Source organism: Gasterosteus aculeatus, chromosome 1, assembly GCF_964276395.1.
Source record: "Gasterosteus aculeatus chromosome 1, fGasAcu3.hap1.1, whole genome shotgun sequence".
NCBI classification, from domain to species: Eukaryota; Metazoa; Chordata; class Actinopteri; order Perciformes; family Gasterosteidae; genus Gasterosteus; species Gasterosteus aculeatus.
Genome location: NC_135688.1, coordinates 30,820,023 through 30,835,674, shown reverse-complemented (window position 1 = coordinate 30,835,674; position 15,652 = coordinate 30,820,023). Strand labels below are relative to the sequence as shown.

At 48.5% G+C, this 15,652-nt stretch overlaps 2 protein-coding genes and 1 pseudogene across 8 annotated transcripts; 2 read left to right on the top strand and 1 right to left on the bottom strand.

Annotated features, from left to right (window-relative positions):
* Positions 1 to 151: 151 nt before the first annotated feature.
* Positions 152 to 5,350, bottom strand: dnpep (aspartyl aminopeptidase). 3 transcript variants are annotated; one of them, XM_078103221.1, is made up of 16 exons: positions 5,111 to 5,350; positions 4,269 to 4,498; positions 3,785 to 3,875; positions 3,071 to 3,159; positions 2,868 to 2,981; positions 2,610 to 2,735; positions 2,399 to 2,523; positions 2,234 to 2,318; positions 2,024 to 2,131; positions 1,807 to 1,884; positions 1,457 to 1,537; positions 1,206 to 1,366; positions 1,053 to 1,092; positions 748 to 849; positions 494 to 661; positions 152 to 390 (listed from the first exon to the last, which is right to left on the bottom strand). In XM_078103221.1, exons 2-16 carry the CDS (start codon positions 4,272 to 4,274, stop codon positions 340 to 342), a joined length of 1,425 nt encoding a protein of 474 aa, XP_077959347.1. In that variant the 5' UTR covers positions 4,275 to 4,498; positions 5,111 to 5,350; the 3' UTR covers positions 152 to 339. The 3 variants fall into 3 exon arrangements, with proteins under 3 accessions (XP_077959347.1, XP_040033212.2, XP_040033221.2); XM_040177278.2 differs by lacking the exon at positions 5,111 to 5,350 and having other exon boundaries at positions 4,269 to 4,625; XM_040177287.2 differs by lacking the exon at positions 5,111 to 5,350 and having other exon boundaries at positions 4,187 to 4,478.
* A 3,547-nt stretch (positions 5,351 to 8,897) lies between these two features.
* On the top strand, positions 8,898 to 11,011 carry LOC120826845 (desmin). Of its 4 annotated transcripts, none has more exons than XM_078103305.1 (4): positions 8,898 to 8,992; positions 9,330 to 9,545; positions 10,147 to 10,207; positions 10,321 to 11,011. In XM_078103305.1, the coding sequence occupies exons 2-4, from the start codon at positions 9,349 to 9,351 to the stop codon at positions 10,333 to 10,335; spliced, it is 273 nt and encodes a 90-aa protein (XP_077959431.1). In that variant the 5' UTR covers positions 8,898 to 8,992; positions 9,330 to 9,348; the 3' UTR covers positions 10,336 to 11,011. The 4 variants fall into 4 exon arrangements, 3 of the variants coding, with proteins under 3 accessions (XP_077959431.1, XP_077959422.1, XP_077959435.1); XR_013467745.1 differs by lacking the exon at positions 8,898 to 8,992 and having other exon boundaries at positions 9,063 to 9,545; positions 10,321 to 10,392; positions 10,483 to 11,011; XM_078103296.1 differs by lacking the exon at positions 8,898 to 8,992 and having other exon boundaries at positions 9,228 to 9,545.
* Positions 11,012 to 13,166: 2,155 nt separating this feature from the next.
* On the top strand, positions 13,167 to 15,558 carry LOC120826836 (desmin-like; annotated as a pseudogene). The gene is made up of 6 exons (XR_013467742.1): positions 13,167 to 13,749; positions 14,377 to 14,437; positions 14,618 to 14,713; positions 14,894 to 15,064; positions 15,142 to 15,258; positions 15,333 to 15,558. The product of XR_013467742.1 is annotated as a desmin-like (transcript).
* The last annotated feature ends 94 nt before the right edge of the window (positions 15,559 to 15,652 follow it).

Genomic DNA, 15,652 nt, shown 5'->3' with positions numbered 1-15,652 from the left:
CGTTTGGCCCATAAGTCCGTCTCCGCCTGCCAGACACCGACCATCTATCAGACACTTGGCAGCTGTTCCTCCCTATGAAATTAAAAGTAAGACCACAGCAGGATGGAACCTTCTACAAGGAGAAGCGGGACAGAAAAAGGAGATGACCGACAACCTTTCAAGTCTTTATTTCGGTTCATATGAAAGATGAAATGACGCCACGTTACGAGTGCAACGTCGCCTGCAGATGTTTCTAAGAAAGTCCTTTTCAACGTGAAATAATGACACTATTCATGGCGTCTTCACGTCCCACCACATGTTGGGAGGACTTTGCGTCCATCAGGAGTCCTCGTCACGTCTCTAGTCGACCAGCAGCGAGCTCCTCACGGAGGGGAACAGCTCCAAGTAGCCCTGCAGGAGGAAGCACACAGCAGGGGATTCAGAGAACATCTGCAGGGGATGAAGGAAGAGCAGATGTGTTATTGGGGGAGGAGGGGGAGGGGGGGGGGGTTACCCTGAAGAGGGTGGTGCTCTGCAGGACGCTGGAGGTGCAGCACATCTCTCGGATGGAGTGCATGGAGAGCTGCGGCGCTCCGATGTCCACCACGGGGACGCCGAGGCGGGCGGCCAGGATGGGTCCGATGGTGCTGCCACAGGGGCTGTCGTTACGGACCATCACGTCCTGCAGGGGGGGGTCAGAGGTCAAAGTAAGTCTAAAGTACCAACCTGGTATTCATCTCCTGTCTCTCACACACACACACACTCCACCTGCAGCGGCACCCCCACCCTGGCGGCCACCTCCCTGACCACGGAGGCGGTGACGGCCGTCGTGGCGTAGCGCTGGCTGCTGTTGAACTTGATCACTGGGCCCTGAGGGGGCGAGAACATTGATAAGCGTTACCACATTCATCCAACGCGTGGGGGCCAAGCAGGAAGCTCTCATCAAAACATATTTGGTATCTTGACTTGAATAAAACTAAAATAGGTCTTTGTAAACGGTTATAAGCTGCTGCCATGAATCAATAGGAAATGAAGACGAGTCCTCGTCTAACGAATGAAGAAGATGTCGCCACCTTGTGGAAAGCGGGACGATGGTTCTCCTCGTGCTTCTCCCTGAGAACACAAATTCACAAAAGTGAAAGAAAGAACTTTCTGATCAAGTCCCTGTGTGTGTGTGTGTGTGTGTGTGTGTGTGTGTGTGTGTGTGTGTGTGTGGTTGCACTGACTGGTAGTTGGGGTGCACGGCGTGCGCCATGTCGGCGCTGATCATGAAGGAGAGCGGCGCCGCCTGCTGGAAGGCAGTGAGGTTGGTGGCGGAGGCGGAGAGGCGGCTGAGGATGAGCTCCGTCAGGTTGGAACTGGCGCCCTGAGCGCTCTCTGACCCCACCTGCAAGACGCACGCACACACACGCACACACACACACTTAGCCGTTGCGTCGGACGATCAGCGTCACAGGACGCGAGTTCAAAGACTCACCTCTTCGTTGTCGTACAGAGTGACCATGCGGACGTTGGGATCTTTGGACAGAGAGTCTCCGGAGCACGACTCGACCAGCGCCTGGCGGGACGAGAGAGGACATGTGAACACGAGAGACACTTTGTGATGAGGAAAGAGCTCAAATCTACGAGCTACGAGCTACGAGCTAAGAGCTACAAGCTCAAATCTACGACCTACGAGCTACGAGCTAAGAGCTACGAGCTACGAGCTACGAGCTACGAGATGAGCTGGAATCCGTTGTCCAGCAGAACCTGGTCTCAGCCGGGTGGAACCTTCTCTAAACAGAGTCCCACAGACTGAAGAAGGGCTGAGGAAGAAGAGGGTGTGACCTGCAGGGCGCAGTAGCAGCTGTGGAGGTTGTCCAGCCGAGGGGAGTAAATGAACTCTTCGTACACTCCTCCCAGCGCCTGCAGAGGAGAAGAGAAAGAAATACACACAGTTATGGATCAATTAAGACGATTACACGTTCTGTGCTGCCGTCACTCATGAATATGGAGAGGACGCTTTAGGGGGTCGGACCAGATCAGGAGATCACCGCTGACTCACCGCGGGCTGAGTGTCGGTCAGACACAGCTCAAAGTCCAGCAGGGCCTCAGGCTCCACCCCCAGCTCCGAGCACAGCACCGTCACCAGCGCCGGGTGGTGTTTCTCCGCCTGCCGAGGGAGAGGATGCGGCAGTAGACTTACGTCACGAGGAGACATGGGGGCCACGCGCTACAGTCCTGATGTGTAGCGGTACAGATGTGGGGGCCGTACCGTGTTTGCGGCACAGCTGGCGTCTCCGGAGGACGCGCAGCCCGTCTCCAGCTCGTCCTGCACTACGGTGGCGATGATCGGCACGCTGAACCAACACAAACGCACACGTTATACTCGTACACGTCTGAACACGAACCCCCTGAGCTGCTGTGGTCAAAGACTGACAGGTGGTTCTCCTTGTTGGGCCCGAAGGAGTCGTTCACGTCCCTCTGCAGGTGGATGGCCAGGTGAGGGATCCTCAGCAGGGGGCGGGACACGTGGAAGAGCCGGTGAACCAGCCGGCCGTCACTCTGCAGGACGCACACATTGGAGGGCCGGGGTTTACACGCCGGTACCGCTAGCGGCGCAGTCGTACTGAAGGCTCCGATCCTCGTACCTTGACCATGACGCGGCCGGCGATGGTGAGGTCGCGGTCGAACCAGGTGCTCCAGATGCCTCCTCCGTAGCACTCCACCCCCACCTGCAGACAGCCCTGCTTGGTCCTCTTGGACCTCGGCTTCACCTGAAGCACACAGATGATCAAGTCCATCGATCTAACAGTACGTCGATGACTGAGTAAGTCCTTAGGATTCGGATGAGGTACGCAAGGAAGTGCCAGATTGTGATTGACAAGTGGAAGTGGGCGGGCTCTCACCCTGAGGCAGGGGCTGTCTGTGTGAGCGCCGATCATGGAGAAGCCGTTCCCCGGCAGGAAGCGTCCGCCCACGGCGAAGGCGATGAGGCTGGAGAAGTTCCTGGTCACGAAGTACTGGAGGGAGGAGAGGACGGGGTCTGAGTGGGATAGTCGGACGGCAGAAAACACACGCGGTCCTCCGAGGCCACGCGGCCCGGACGCACCTTGCTGGAGGGCTTGATGTCCCATTGCTCCGCCTCCTTCAGCTCGACGAAGCCCGCCTGCAGCAGACGCCGCCGGCATTCTTCAACCACTGCAGGGACGGACAGGAGAGACGGGCTTTCTAAAAGACACTTCTCACCGAAGCCGGAGCAGAAGTCCTGGCTAGAAAGACGCTTTTTATCGGTTTGTTCCTTTATTGTTCTACATAGTAAGAACGTTTTTATTGCTTTGGTCATCAGCTGCTCTTTTAAGAAACACTCTGTAGGGAACTAGAGGTCACCGGGCAAAGGTAGGAGACTATTAGGAATTATAAGCTTCATCTGCAGGATCTTTATCTTATCTCAAGCTCAAAGTCTTCATGGAAACACGTCCACGTCTTTCTTCTGCATTTCAGACTTGCATGAGAGACTTTCTCTGCCCTTCTGACACGGCGCTCTACCTTGTAACTGTTATTCCTGGTTTTATATTTACCCAAAAATAAGTGTGGTTACAAAATCTGCTCAAAATGAACTACAGCAAAAAAAAATACATACAGCACATAAAAATGAAGAAGTAATGTTGATCCATAACATCTGGGTAATAATAATAAATACTGACCAACATTTTAACACACAATTAAAGTTACTTTTACTGACAGTAGGTAGGGTTGCATTGGATGTAGTACCAAAGTATTGGTGTATATATATATATATATATATATGTTATATCTACTTTACCGTGATATGGAGACACCCCTCGGTTGACAAACTGCAGGAACTCTTTGGCTGCTGACTGCACGGCCTCTTTGGAGCTCTTCATCATCAAAGACTGAAGAAGGGAACAAGGAAGGAAGGAAAGAAGGAAGTGAGCCGACTGCACAAGTTCAACAGGACAGCTAAGCTAGCGGCTAAACAGCCACAAGTCCCAACTTCGGACACCGATCGGGAGAGTCGAACCATCCCTCGTTTCCTTTCCATACGGTCAGACATTAATACAAGAAGACGGTGTCTAACGTATTTGATTCAGTAAAAAGTAGAGACCTTTTTTCAGCTTAACATTGTTATTAAATTGACATAATAACAGTAAATAGCTGTAGGCTGTCCGATAAAGGACGCACCGCTATCACCTAGCTAGCTAACCTTCTTCTACGCTCTCCTTCCTCCGCGGGCCAAAGTCAAAGCGGCTCTCTGAGGGAGCGACGACCACCTTGAGGACACTCACCTGCATTAAGTGCACCGTCCAGCTATGAACTCCGGGGGGGGGGGGGGCAGCGTAATGTCAGGCGGACTCAGACCAGCTGACTGCGGACAGAGAAGCAGTCGCTGTTCCGCCTCCTCACAGCGCCGCGGGGCGGCCGGGTGGTGTAACTACAGCGCGAGGTCACCCGGCTTTGTTTACACCTTCACCTCCCGCGTCAGATCAGCTGTCAACTCACAGCGTCTCTCCTGCTGCTGAGGAAGCCCAGAGGGATGAGAAGACACACACACACACACACACACACACACACACACACACACACACACACACACACACACACACACACACACACGAGAAGACACACACACACACACTCTCTATTAATAGACGTGAGGGCAACAGGCTGCCGTTGAGTTGCAGCACTGGGTGTGTTGATCTCCCTGACAGGTTATTTAGTCCCAATACACCAGGAACTATAATGGGAATTAATGAAATGTCTATTTCCTGTACATATGGCCTGCAGACACCATCGTGCTCTGTTGTTAATTAAATAAGAAGTTTATGAAGTATCTTTTACATTGTCATCAAAAAGCAACAAGCCAATTAATTGATGTTTTGTAGTCTACTATTTGTAACATATTTCCTCAATAGGAAGACGTGTCCACCAGAATAAATGACTTGACACAACCTTATTTAACCTTTTCTTTTTTTTAGGATTATTTTCACTTTTCCGTCTGTTTTAAATAATATTTGACGCATTTAGATTGGCTCAACATTAGGTGCCTCCAACCCAAAACACAGATCATCTGAGATGGTTTCAGAGCATCCAGAGTAACAGACCTCTGACCGTGGAAGAACAGGCTCACCTGAGGGGGCCAGAGCTTCCACGGAGGAGGTGAGGCTCAGCAGTGAGGAGGTGTACTCGTCCTCTAAAGCTGTCGGATGTCAGTCGGTGTGACGATTGAGCAGTGATGTCATGTGACAGGTGAGGTCATCCCTGGATTTCAGCCTTTATATCAAAGAATGCATTAACGAGACAACGAGACATTTGAAACCGATTCCACTTGGAATCTATAACAATGGTGTGTGTGTGTGTTTTAATATGTGACACTGTTAGTAGCTGGAGATGAAATCCAAAGCGCAAGCTGGATGATTCTACGTATGTGTGTGAATATCCAACGTGTGTTAAGCAGAGTGATGCTGTTATTCACTTTGGATGTATTTATCTATGGTGTTTTATTTTTTATATATATATATTATGTTATATTTCTGAGAATAACTGAGACGTGATTTATTTTTTAAGAAAAATTGTATCTTGATCAAGATCTGTTGTTGAATATTCAAATGACAATCAAATCAACATCTTTGCATCCGAGACACTGCAAAAAATAAAAGCATTTTTCAATGGCCTAAAGAATAAAATACTCCTGCATAGACGTCCTGATTGTCTATTTAAGTTACATGTTTCCCATGGAGCTCCTCCAGTTTGGTCCAGTGTGTCTGAGCTGATCAATAAGGGGCCGATAAACAGGAAAGGAAGCTGAGATCCTGTGAAGGAAGAAAGAGAGAGAGACGGGGGGGGGGAGAGAAACGTTTGCTAATAATAAAGTAGAGTCGTTTTACATCTGATTGATGGCTGCATGATCCAGAGATAACGAACATACAAAACTAATAACATGGAAAGTGTGTATTTTAGACACAAAACTACTCACCCGTGATCATCTTAATCAGCATAATTATAGTTAGTTATATAGTTATAGTTATATTATTATACTGGAAAATGTTTTTGGGTGGTGATCAAAAAAACCTTACTTATCTCTCAGATGAACCCAATGTTGATGTGATGGTTATTAATATTGATGGTGCCAAACGTACTTGAACTACAGTTGTTAACTTTCATTTGTCATAATCTTAATCGTTTTCTGCTCACAGCTCGTACCAAGACAAAAAGCACCAAATAAACCCAAAGATTGTCTATGAAGAGACGGATGATCACTTCTATCAATCTGTGCGGATGCAGATACACAGATTGCGTCATAAGGAATATATTGAGTCTATTGAATCACTTTTCTGTGCACGAGGGAAAATATGACGACTTGTTAGCTTCACTTAAGGGGACAGTTACAAAACCTAATAATTAAGATCCAGATTAAATGGTTGTGGTTACACTCTCCTCTTCTAAAATGTCTTAGGTTAGTTTCTGTTGGAAGCCTGTTTACGTCCCTCCGCATTCCTGTGACACCAACTTATTTCCCTGTTCAGGTAATGAAGATTCCCCACCTTCCATGTGAACAGGCCAGATGCCTCTGCATTCTTCCCCCAGGTGCTTTAGGTATTTCACACATACGTCCTCTTCCTCATCGCTTACTTCTCCCTCTGAATCAATCTCAATTTCATGGTTTCAATTTAATTCATTTCACGTTGTATAGCCCAAAATCACAACTTACAAATCTGCCTCGGAGGGCTTTACAGTCAGTACACATCATCTGTAACCTCACATCGGCACAGGAAAAACTCCCCAAAAAATGAAAAAGGGAAGAAACCTCAGTGAGAACGTCAGAGGAGGATCCGTCTCTTTATGGACAGACCACAATGATGTCATGAGGACAGAATGAACAATGTAGAAGATGAACGATACATTCAGTTCATGTAACAGAGATGATAATTGTGAGTAGCAAGCAGGTTTACGGGAGGACCACTGCAGGGGAACCACCATCACATAGAACCACCATCACATAGAACCACCATCAGATGGAACCACCATCAGATAGAACCACCATCACATAGAACCACCATCACATTGAACCAATTTCACATAGAACCACCATCAGAAAGAACCACCATCACATACAACCACCATCAGAAAGAACCACCATCACATAGAACCACCATCAGATAGAACCACCATCGCATAGAACCACCATCCCATAGAACCACCATCAGAAAGAACCACCATCACATAGAACCACCATCAGATAGAACCACCATCGCATAGAACCACTATCGCATAGAACCACCATCACATTGAACCACCATCACATAGAACCACCATCAGATGGAACAACCATCACATAGAACCACCATCACATTGAACCACCATCACATAGAACCACCATCAGATGGAACAACCATCACATAGAACCACCATCACATAGAACCACCATCACATAGAACCACCATCACATAGAACCACCATCACATAGAACCACCATCACATAGAACCACCATCACATAGAATGACCGTCACATAGAACCACCGTCACATAGAACCACCATAACATAGAACCACCATCAGATAGAACAACCATCACATAGAACCACCATCAGATAGAACAACCATCAGATAGAACCACCATCACATAGAACCACCATCACATAGAACCACCATCACATAGAACCACCATCACATAGAACCACCATCACATAGAACCACCATCAGATAGAACCACCATCAGATAGAACCACCATCAGATAGAACCACCATCAGATAGAACCACCGTCACATAGAACCACGATCAGATAGAACAACCATCACATAGAACCACCATCAAATAGAACTACCATCACATATAACCACATCACATAGAACCACCATCACATAGAACTACCATCACATAGAACCACATCACATAGAACCACCATCACATAGAACCGCCATCCACAGAAGCCTGTGAGGAGGGAAAGCAGAAAGACTTGGTTTATGACGACAGTAATAGTAATGTGATTCATATTTAAAATAATAATAATAATGATGATGATAATAATGATGATGATGATGATGATGATGATGATGGCACCACGATCCAGGGAAACCTGTGAGGCGAGAAAGCACAAATACTCCGTTGAAGAAGCTGAATTAGTGATGTGCATTGTTGAGACATAAATTATTGTAGAAGGACAGAGAGAGATGTTTGCATGCGACTGAGGCTTGCAAGGCACGTGGTGACTATCAGGAACTGGGGGGATGAATATCATGCAGGTTTTCAAAAAATACGCTACAGGCGAGAATAATTTCCCCCCCTGGTCATGGGTTCGTTTCCTGGTGGATGCCTCTCTCTGTTAGAGCCTCGGAGCTGCTTCTTTCAGGAATGCTGTTGACTCCACTTCAGGGGACAGTAACATATTTACAAAACCTAATAATTAAGATGAAATCATTCTGGTTACACACACGAGTGAAGGATTTGTTGGACTTAGTAAAGGTTGGCGTGGCCCCTCTGTTGAAATCACATCTTTAATATTAATAAATGATTATCAGGTAGCTGTGGGGACAAAGACTTCAGTCAAAGGTCATCTGCTGTGATCAGGGTGTGAATGAGTCAATGATGTCACGTGGTGTTAAAGAGCTTTGAGTGGTCGGAAGACTAGAAAAGCGCTTTACAAGTACAGTCCATTTAAAACAATACGGGTGCTGGAACCAATTTTCTTTTTTAAGCCCCAGCTTAAACCAGCCCCAGAGCCCCCCAGCTGTGTAGAGTATGTTATGTGCATTATATTTTTATTTTGAATTTTATTTGTTATCTAATATTCCTCTAGTTCATATTCTTATATATTACTGTACATTTAAATTGTAAGTTGAACATGTCAGATTTCCTGCACTGTGTTATTTGTCTTGTTGTTATTTCCCTTGGATGTCTAACATACTGTCTTTCCTCTATAAATGTTCCTGAATCCTGATTCCAGAGCTGATTTTAACTGCCTGGCTTCTTCTGCACGCTCACATTTGCTTTGCAGCATCGACCAGGAAGAAGGTAAAGTTTCACAATGTTTGATCAAAGCTCATGTGACGCACTCCATTCTGTCAGCGCTGATAATCATCTCAGGGGAAACTGTGTGGAATTGAATTCAGGTTTCACAATAATAATGATGCTTTCCTTATCAGTGTAAATGTGCAAAACAGACAAACTGGACCAACGGGTTTGACGGATGCTTCGCGTTTTCACGCCAACCCTTAAAATTGTAGCTTTTAAGGGTTGACAGTGAGAAGGAGGCGGAGCCTCTGCACCGCACTAACTGCTCCAGAGAGGGTGACTACATAAAGCCGGGGGCAGTAAGTTCACCTCCGTTGTCTTCATCTGCTCCCACCAGGCTCCCCGTGTCTTCGGCCATGGCCTCCGATAGCCCCTCCTCCCAAGCAGCTTCCACCTACCTGAGCGCGCACACCAACGAGATGGTGGAGCTGCAGCACCTGAACGGCCGCTTAACCAGCTACATCGAGAGGTTGCACTTCCTGGAGCAGCAGAACCAGACGCTGGCGGCGGAGGTGAAGCGGCTGCGAGGCCGTAAGCTCACGCGCTTTGAAAGGTATGAGAGCCAGGTGGGAGGAGCCAGGTGGGAGGGGCCAGGGGGCGTGTGTGTGTGATGGACAGAAGATTTCTGTGTATTGTTGTGTGTTTGAGTGAAAGAGAAAACAACATTTGTGTGAGTTTTTCAGCAGCTGAGAGGGAAACTGTGGAAGTGTGACTTTAGAGAAGAAGTCAGGCTGAAGAAGAAAGATCTGCAGATTTAATCATGAAGATGACGTGATGATGATGACGATGATGGACGTCCGTCATCTGGTTGTTCTGGTGACAGGAAGTGTCCTTAAAAAGGATTCTTATTTGTAGACTTTAATATGACCAAAGTTGAATTAGAAGTATTTCTATTTTCGGTTTTCGTTTAACAGCTTTGAGGAAAAAGTAAGTTCAATATCCAGCAATTCCACAGTATCAGAGGAACAATCTTTTCATTGAGTAAAAGTGACCGTCAGTACAACGTACATTAATATTAGAGAGGTAGTACTATGCAGCATGTTATATTTTCATACTGGAATATGTTTGTTGGTGTGATCAAAAAAGCTTCTCAGATGAACCCGACGTTGATGTTGTTAATGTCGATGATGTCGTTGTCTCACCTGCTCCTCCAGGCTCATGGACCAGACTCCCCAGAAGGAGGACGTGGAGAGCCGCCTGGCTGCTTCCGGGGGGGTGAGTCACCGTGTACTACTGTGGCTACACATGCGTACTACTACACAAGTACAAGTACTCAAACTATGACTCTACCTCTAGTCATGATCACACATGATAACTTCCTCCACCAGGTGACGCCTGTGTAGCGTGTCTCCACCCACAGCTTCTCCACAACGCAGAAGAAGCTCCTCCTGACGTTTCTCGTATGTCTTGCTTCATGTGCAGAGCTGCTGACCGTTAAAAGCAATGTGGACGCCTCTGACCCGTTTGTCTTACTATCCTAAAAATAACAGCTCAACATTGTTAAGGAACAACAAGGCAGCTCGCTGAGGTAGAGTGAAGAAAAGAGGATGTCTTCAGAGATACAGAACAGCGGAGCGAAGTGAATGACCAGCGAGAGAAGAGGCCTAAGGTGCCTGTGTGAGGGAGTAACGCTGTACATCAGTAACAACGTTGTATCTTTACCGTGAAGGACATGAGTGAGTCTCTGTACCTGCAACCTCTGCTCCACCGTCAGCTTCATCAACGGGTCGACATCATGTGAGGAGGAGCAGAGAGAAGAAGAGACGACGAGGGACAAGAACATAGAGACTCTTCTGGGTTAAAGCGTGAGCAGCAGAGTGATGCTGTTATTCACTCTATTGGGATGTATTTATCTTTGGTTTAATGTATATATATTATATTATATTTCCGAGAATAACTGAGACGGACTTGATTTGTTTTTTGTATCAATTCACAATAAAATGAACATAATTGCATCAGAGAGGCTGCTGACAAATAAAAGAATTTTCCAATGGCCTAAAAAATAAAACACTGCATGAACTTCCTGATTTCTGTCTATTTAAGTTAAATGGAATGAGGAAACATTTATTGTCATAATTTGTCAGACATACAAGGAATGTGACTTGGCGGTTGGTGCGTAACAGCAGACTGTCAGGGGTGCGGGTGGAAGGCAGGACTCAAAATGCAGACTTGCAGGAACAAAAGGACTTTAATAGTCAAAGGTCAAAAATCCAAAAGGCCAAGGGGCAAAAACACACAGGCATGCAACTACAGATAGCCACAACAAGGGACACGGACATGCGTGACGAAAGACAGTGACGCGACAAGTGACACAGGAGACACACGGCTTAAATACACAAGGGAGGTGCAGGTGATTGGACACAGGTGGAAACTATTAGACGATCACAGGGGATGACGAGACAAGGCAGGAAGTGAAGTTACCCGGGGACACGAGTGGCAGAAAACTACAAAATACAACAGGAAGTGAACCACTCCGTGACACAGACAGGACACAAGACAACAATAAAATAAAATATAATGCTACGGGTTAGTTTAAAATAAAGGAATATGAGTTTAAAAAGTTTAAAATATTTTAAAATTAAAAATAAAGTGCACCAGCGAAGTGAAAGTGACGTGAGTGACAGGTGGGATGTCAGAGTCAGTCAGTGACGGACCGGCTCTGATGAGCCCGACTGCCGACGGGAAGAAACTGCTTCCCATCGGTCTCCAGGGTCTCAGTTTGGTCCAATCAGGATGGTTCATGTGTGTCTGAGCTGATCAATAAACAGGAGACGAAGCTGAGATCCTGAAGGAGGACAGAAAGTAGAGGAGAGAGTTTCCGTTGTGACGTCACAAACATGGCACCCATCCATCCCACGTCAGCTTGTTTTTCCTATAAAAACGGTAATAACGAGGAAGGATCTGTTGGTCTAAGTACAAGTCGTGTGGCCCCCCCTCTGAGCCGGATTTACTCTGCCCCCCCACTCCTGGAGTCACATCGTTAATGTTTATAAATGATTCTCCTGATAGTACGGCTTCTTCTGCGGCTTCAATGTTTCATCTCATGGAACACAATCGTCTTTCAGCGTTGATAATCATCTTAGAGGAAACCGTGTGGAATTAAATTCAGGTTGCACAACGACGGCGCACAGAGATGCACAAAGATGGCTGCCTCGGTTTCCAGAGGAGGTGCCAGCGTAAATGTGCAAAACAGACAAACAGGACCAACAGGTACGGCGGGATGCTTCAGGTTTCCTCGCCAACCCTGAAGATTTTCGCTGCGCCGTGCGCCTGTGTCCTCCCCCAACGTGTCTTTGTACCGGGCCGCTGTCCGACTTACCAGAACCTACTTCTCCACCCTGGAGATCTACGGGAGCTCCCACAGGGGAAGGAAGCCTTGTGGCTGGAACCTTTTCTCCTTCCACTGTTCCGTCCTTCAGCCCCTTACTCTGGCTTCTCGCACAGAAGACTAAATCCCCGTAAGGCAGCCGGTCCGGACTCCATTTCCCCTCACACCCTGAAGCATTGTGCTGACCAGCTGTCTCCGGTGTTCACTGACATCTTCAACACCTCCCTGGAGACATGCCACGTACCAGCCTGCTTCAAGGCCTCCACCATCATCCCTGTTCCCAAGAAGCCCAGGATCACAGGACTCAATGACTACAGGCCCGTCGCCCTGACCTCTGTAGTCATGAAGTCTTTTGAACGGCTAGTCCTGACCCACCTGAAGTCCCTCACCGACCCCCTCCTGGACCCCCTGCAGTTCGCCTACAGAGCCAACAGGTCTGTGGACGACGCTGTCAACATGGCCCTCCACTACATCCTCCAGCATCTGGACTCCCCAGGAACCTACGCCAGGATCCTGTTTGTGGACTTCAGCTCTGCCTTCAACACCATCATCCCGTCTCTGCTGCAGGACAAACTCTCCCAGCTGCACCGCCCGACTCCACCTGCAAGTGGATCACAGACTTCCTGTCTGACAGGAAGCAGCACGTGAAGCTGGGGAAACATCTCGGACCATCAGCACCGGTTCCCCCCAAGGCTGCGTTCTTTCCCCTCTGCTCTTCTCCCTGTACACCAACAGCTGCACCTCCAGCCACCAGTCCGTCAAGCTCCTGAAGTTTGCGGATGACACCACCCTCATTGGACTGATCTCTGGTGGGGATGCCGCGGGTTTCCACGCCAATCTTGAAGATTGTAGCCGCGGTGTGTGCAGCTGCATGCATGCATCTGTGCATTTTAATGTACTGAATGACAGTGAAAAGGGGGCGGAGCCTCTGCACCACCCTGACTGCTCCAGAAAGAGAGAGGGTGTGACAGGGAGGACGGGTGACTGCATAAAGCCGGGTGCGGTAAGTTCTCCTCCAGTGCCTCCGTCTGCTGCAGCCTCCCCCGTATCTCCAGCCATGGCCCAAGCCCGTTCCTCCCTCCACCGCCACTGGATGCACAAACACCGGCTGGGGGACCTCAGCCAGGCCAACGCTCTGAACAAGGAGTTTATGACTACGCGGACCAACGAGAAGGTGGCGCTGCAGCACCTGAACGACCGCTTCGCCAGCTACATCGAGACGGACGGTGCGCTTCCTGGAGCAGCAGAACCAGAAGCTGGTGGTGGAAGTGGAGCAGCTGCGATGCCAGGGGCCCACGCGCATCGCCGACCTGTACGCGGAGGCGCTGAGCAAGCTGAAGGAGCAGGTGAAGACCCTGACCAATCAGGGGTCACGCTTGGAGCTGGAGCGGGACAACCTGACGGACGACGTAGCCTCGCTCAAGTCCAGGTAGGAGAGGCCAGATCCCACGCGTGAGCGCTTCTTTAAGAGGTGTTTGTGCTTCAGAGAAGGTTCATGTCTCTCGTTGTTAGTGAAGGAGAAAAACGTGTTTAATTATTACTGAGAGGGAAACGTCCTGAAGAGGAGGCGCGAGTTTAAAAGAATTCAAGAAGAAAGATCTGCTGATTTGATCATGAAGATGGACGTGACTCTCTGGTTTACATTCAAAGTGCCAGTTAAGTTATTAAATATGAAAGAATCATTTATCTGATCTTAATCTTTATTGCCATGATTTTGTTTTATTTGATTCATTTTATTTGACCTACACTGCACTTTTAACCTCTGCCTTTAATTAAACAATTTAAATAAGATTTTAACTTATAATTGTATTTGCTGTTTTTAATTGTCTTTTAATCCTGCATTTTATTTTCACTTTATTGTATGAAATGTTATGTTGTGAAGCACTTTGAGTCTGCCTTGTGTATGAAAAGCGCTCTACAAATAAAATTGCCTTTCCTATTTCTGTACATCTCATAGTGGTTTAAAGATTTAAAATCCCAACGTTTCTTGTTTCCCAGATGAACCCAATGTTGATTAACTTCCATGGTGTCGTTGTCTCACCTCCTCCTCCTCCAGGCTGCAGGAGCAGGTCTCCCAGAAGGAGGAAGCAGAGAGCAACCTGGCTGCTTTCAGAGCGGTGAGTCCATCCTGTACCAGAACTACAAGTACTCCCATCAGACGTTTCCTCTCCCCGGAGATAAAGACCTGTTTGAAATATGCCAACATCACTAATGGGGTGTGGGGGGGGGGGGGGGGGGGGCATATTTATGACCAACCAGTGATGCATCTCATCACAACGATCACCTTCCTGCTGCAGGACGTGGACACCGCCACGCTCTGTTGTCTGGACCTGGAGGGACGAATCAAGACACTGCAGGATGAAATCGACTTCCTGGAGAATGTCCACAAAGAGGTGCTCCCCCCCTCCTCCTCCTCACCCCCCTCCTCCTCCTCCTCCTCCTGTCTCTTTGCTCATAGGTGCATTCATGCTGGTGTTTGATTAGACCAACTACCACCTCCAGGAGGACCACTGAACACAAACCAAGAACGTCCCGCATGCTAAACTTATCCCCTCGCACCCCCCATCGTGCAGGAGATGCACCAGCTGAGAACGCAGAAGTCCCAGGAGCAGACCCAGATGGACATGTCCAAGCCGGACATGACCAAGGTGGACTTGACGGCGGCGCTGAAGGACATCAGAGTCCAGTATGAGGGAATCGCCGCCAAGAACATCTCCGAGGCCGACGACTGGTACAGGTCCAAGGTGAGGGACGCCGGCGCCACGTGGTGTGCTTTGAAGAGACCAGGACGCGGCGTGACCTTTTACCTTTGCCTCTCCAGGTGTCCGACCTGAACCAGGCAGTGGACAAAAGAAATGATGCGCTCAAGCAGGCCCAGCAGGAGCTCAGGCACCAGATGGACACCTACACCTACGAGATCAACTCGCTCAAAGCAACCGTATGTGAAACGCGCACGCACGCACACGGACACACGCCACGTCTCACCGCCGCTCGTCTCTTTGACCCATCCAGAATGAGTCCCTCACGAGGCAGATGAAGGACATGGAGGACCGCCACAGGCGCGAGGCCGGCGGCTTCCAGGACTCCGTCACCCAGCTGGAGACGGAGATCGGCAACGCGAAGGACGAGATGGCGCAACACCTGCGCAATTACCAGGAACTCCTCCACGTGAAGATGGCCCTGGACATGGAGATCGCCACCTACAGGAAGCTGCTGGAGGGGGAGGAGAGCAGGTGAGATACATACCTGCTGTACCCTGAACACACCACCAGAGGACACGCGGGTCTGGACTCGGTCCTTACCCATAATGCAGTTCACCTGCAGATCGAGGT

Bases quoted from the DNA above. Each gene is read 5' to 3' on its own strand.
- dnpep (XM_078103221.1), bottom strand. The intron at 1,367-1,456 runs GTGAGTCTTTGA...TGCGTCTTGCAG, and splicing joins CTCTGTACGACAACGAAGAG to GTGGGGTCAGAGAGCGCTCA. The intron at 1,093-1,205 runs GTCAGTGCAACC...TTGTGTTCTCAG, and splicing joins GCCGTGCACCCCAACTACCA to GGAGAAGCACGAGGAGAACC.
- LOC120826845 (XM_078103305.1), top strand. From the start codon at position 9,349: ATGGCCTCCGATAGCCCCTCCTCCCAAGCAGCTTCCACCTACCTGAGC. The intron at 9,546-10,146 runs GTATGAGAGCCA...CTGCTCCTCCAG, and splicing joins AAGCTCACGCGCTTTGAAAG to GCTCATGGACCAGACTCCCC.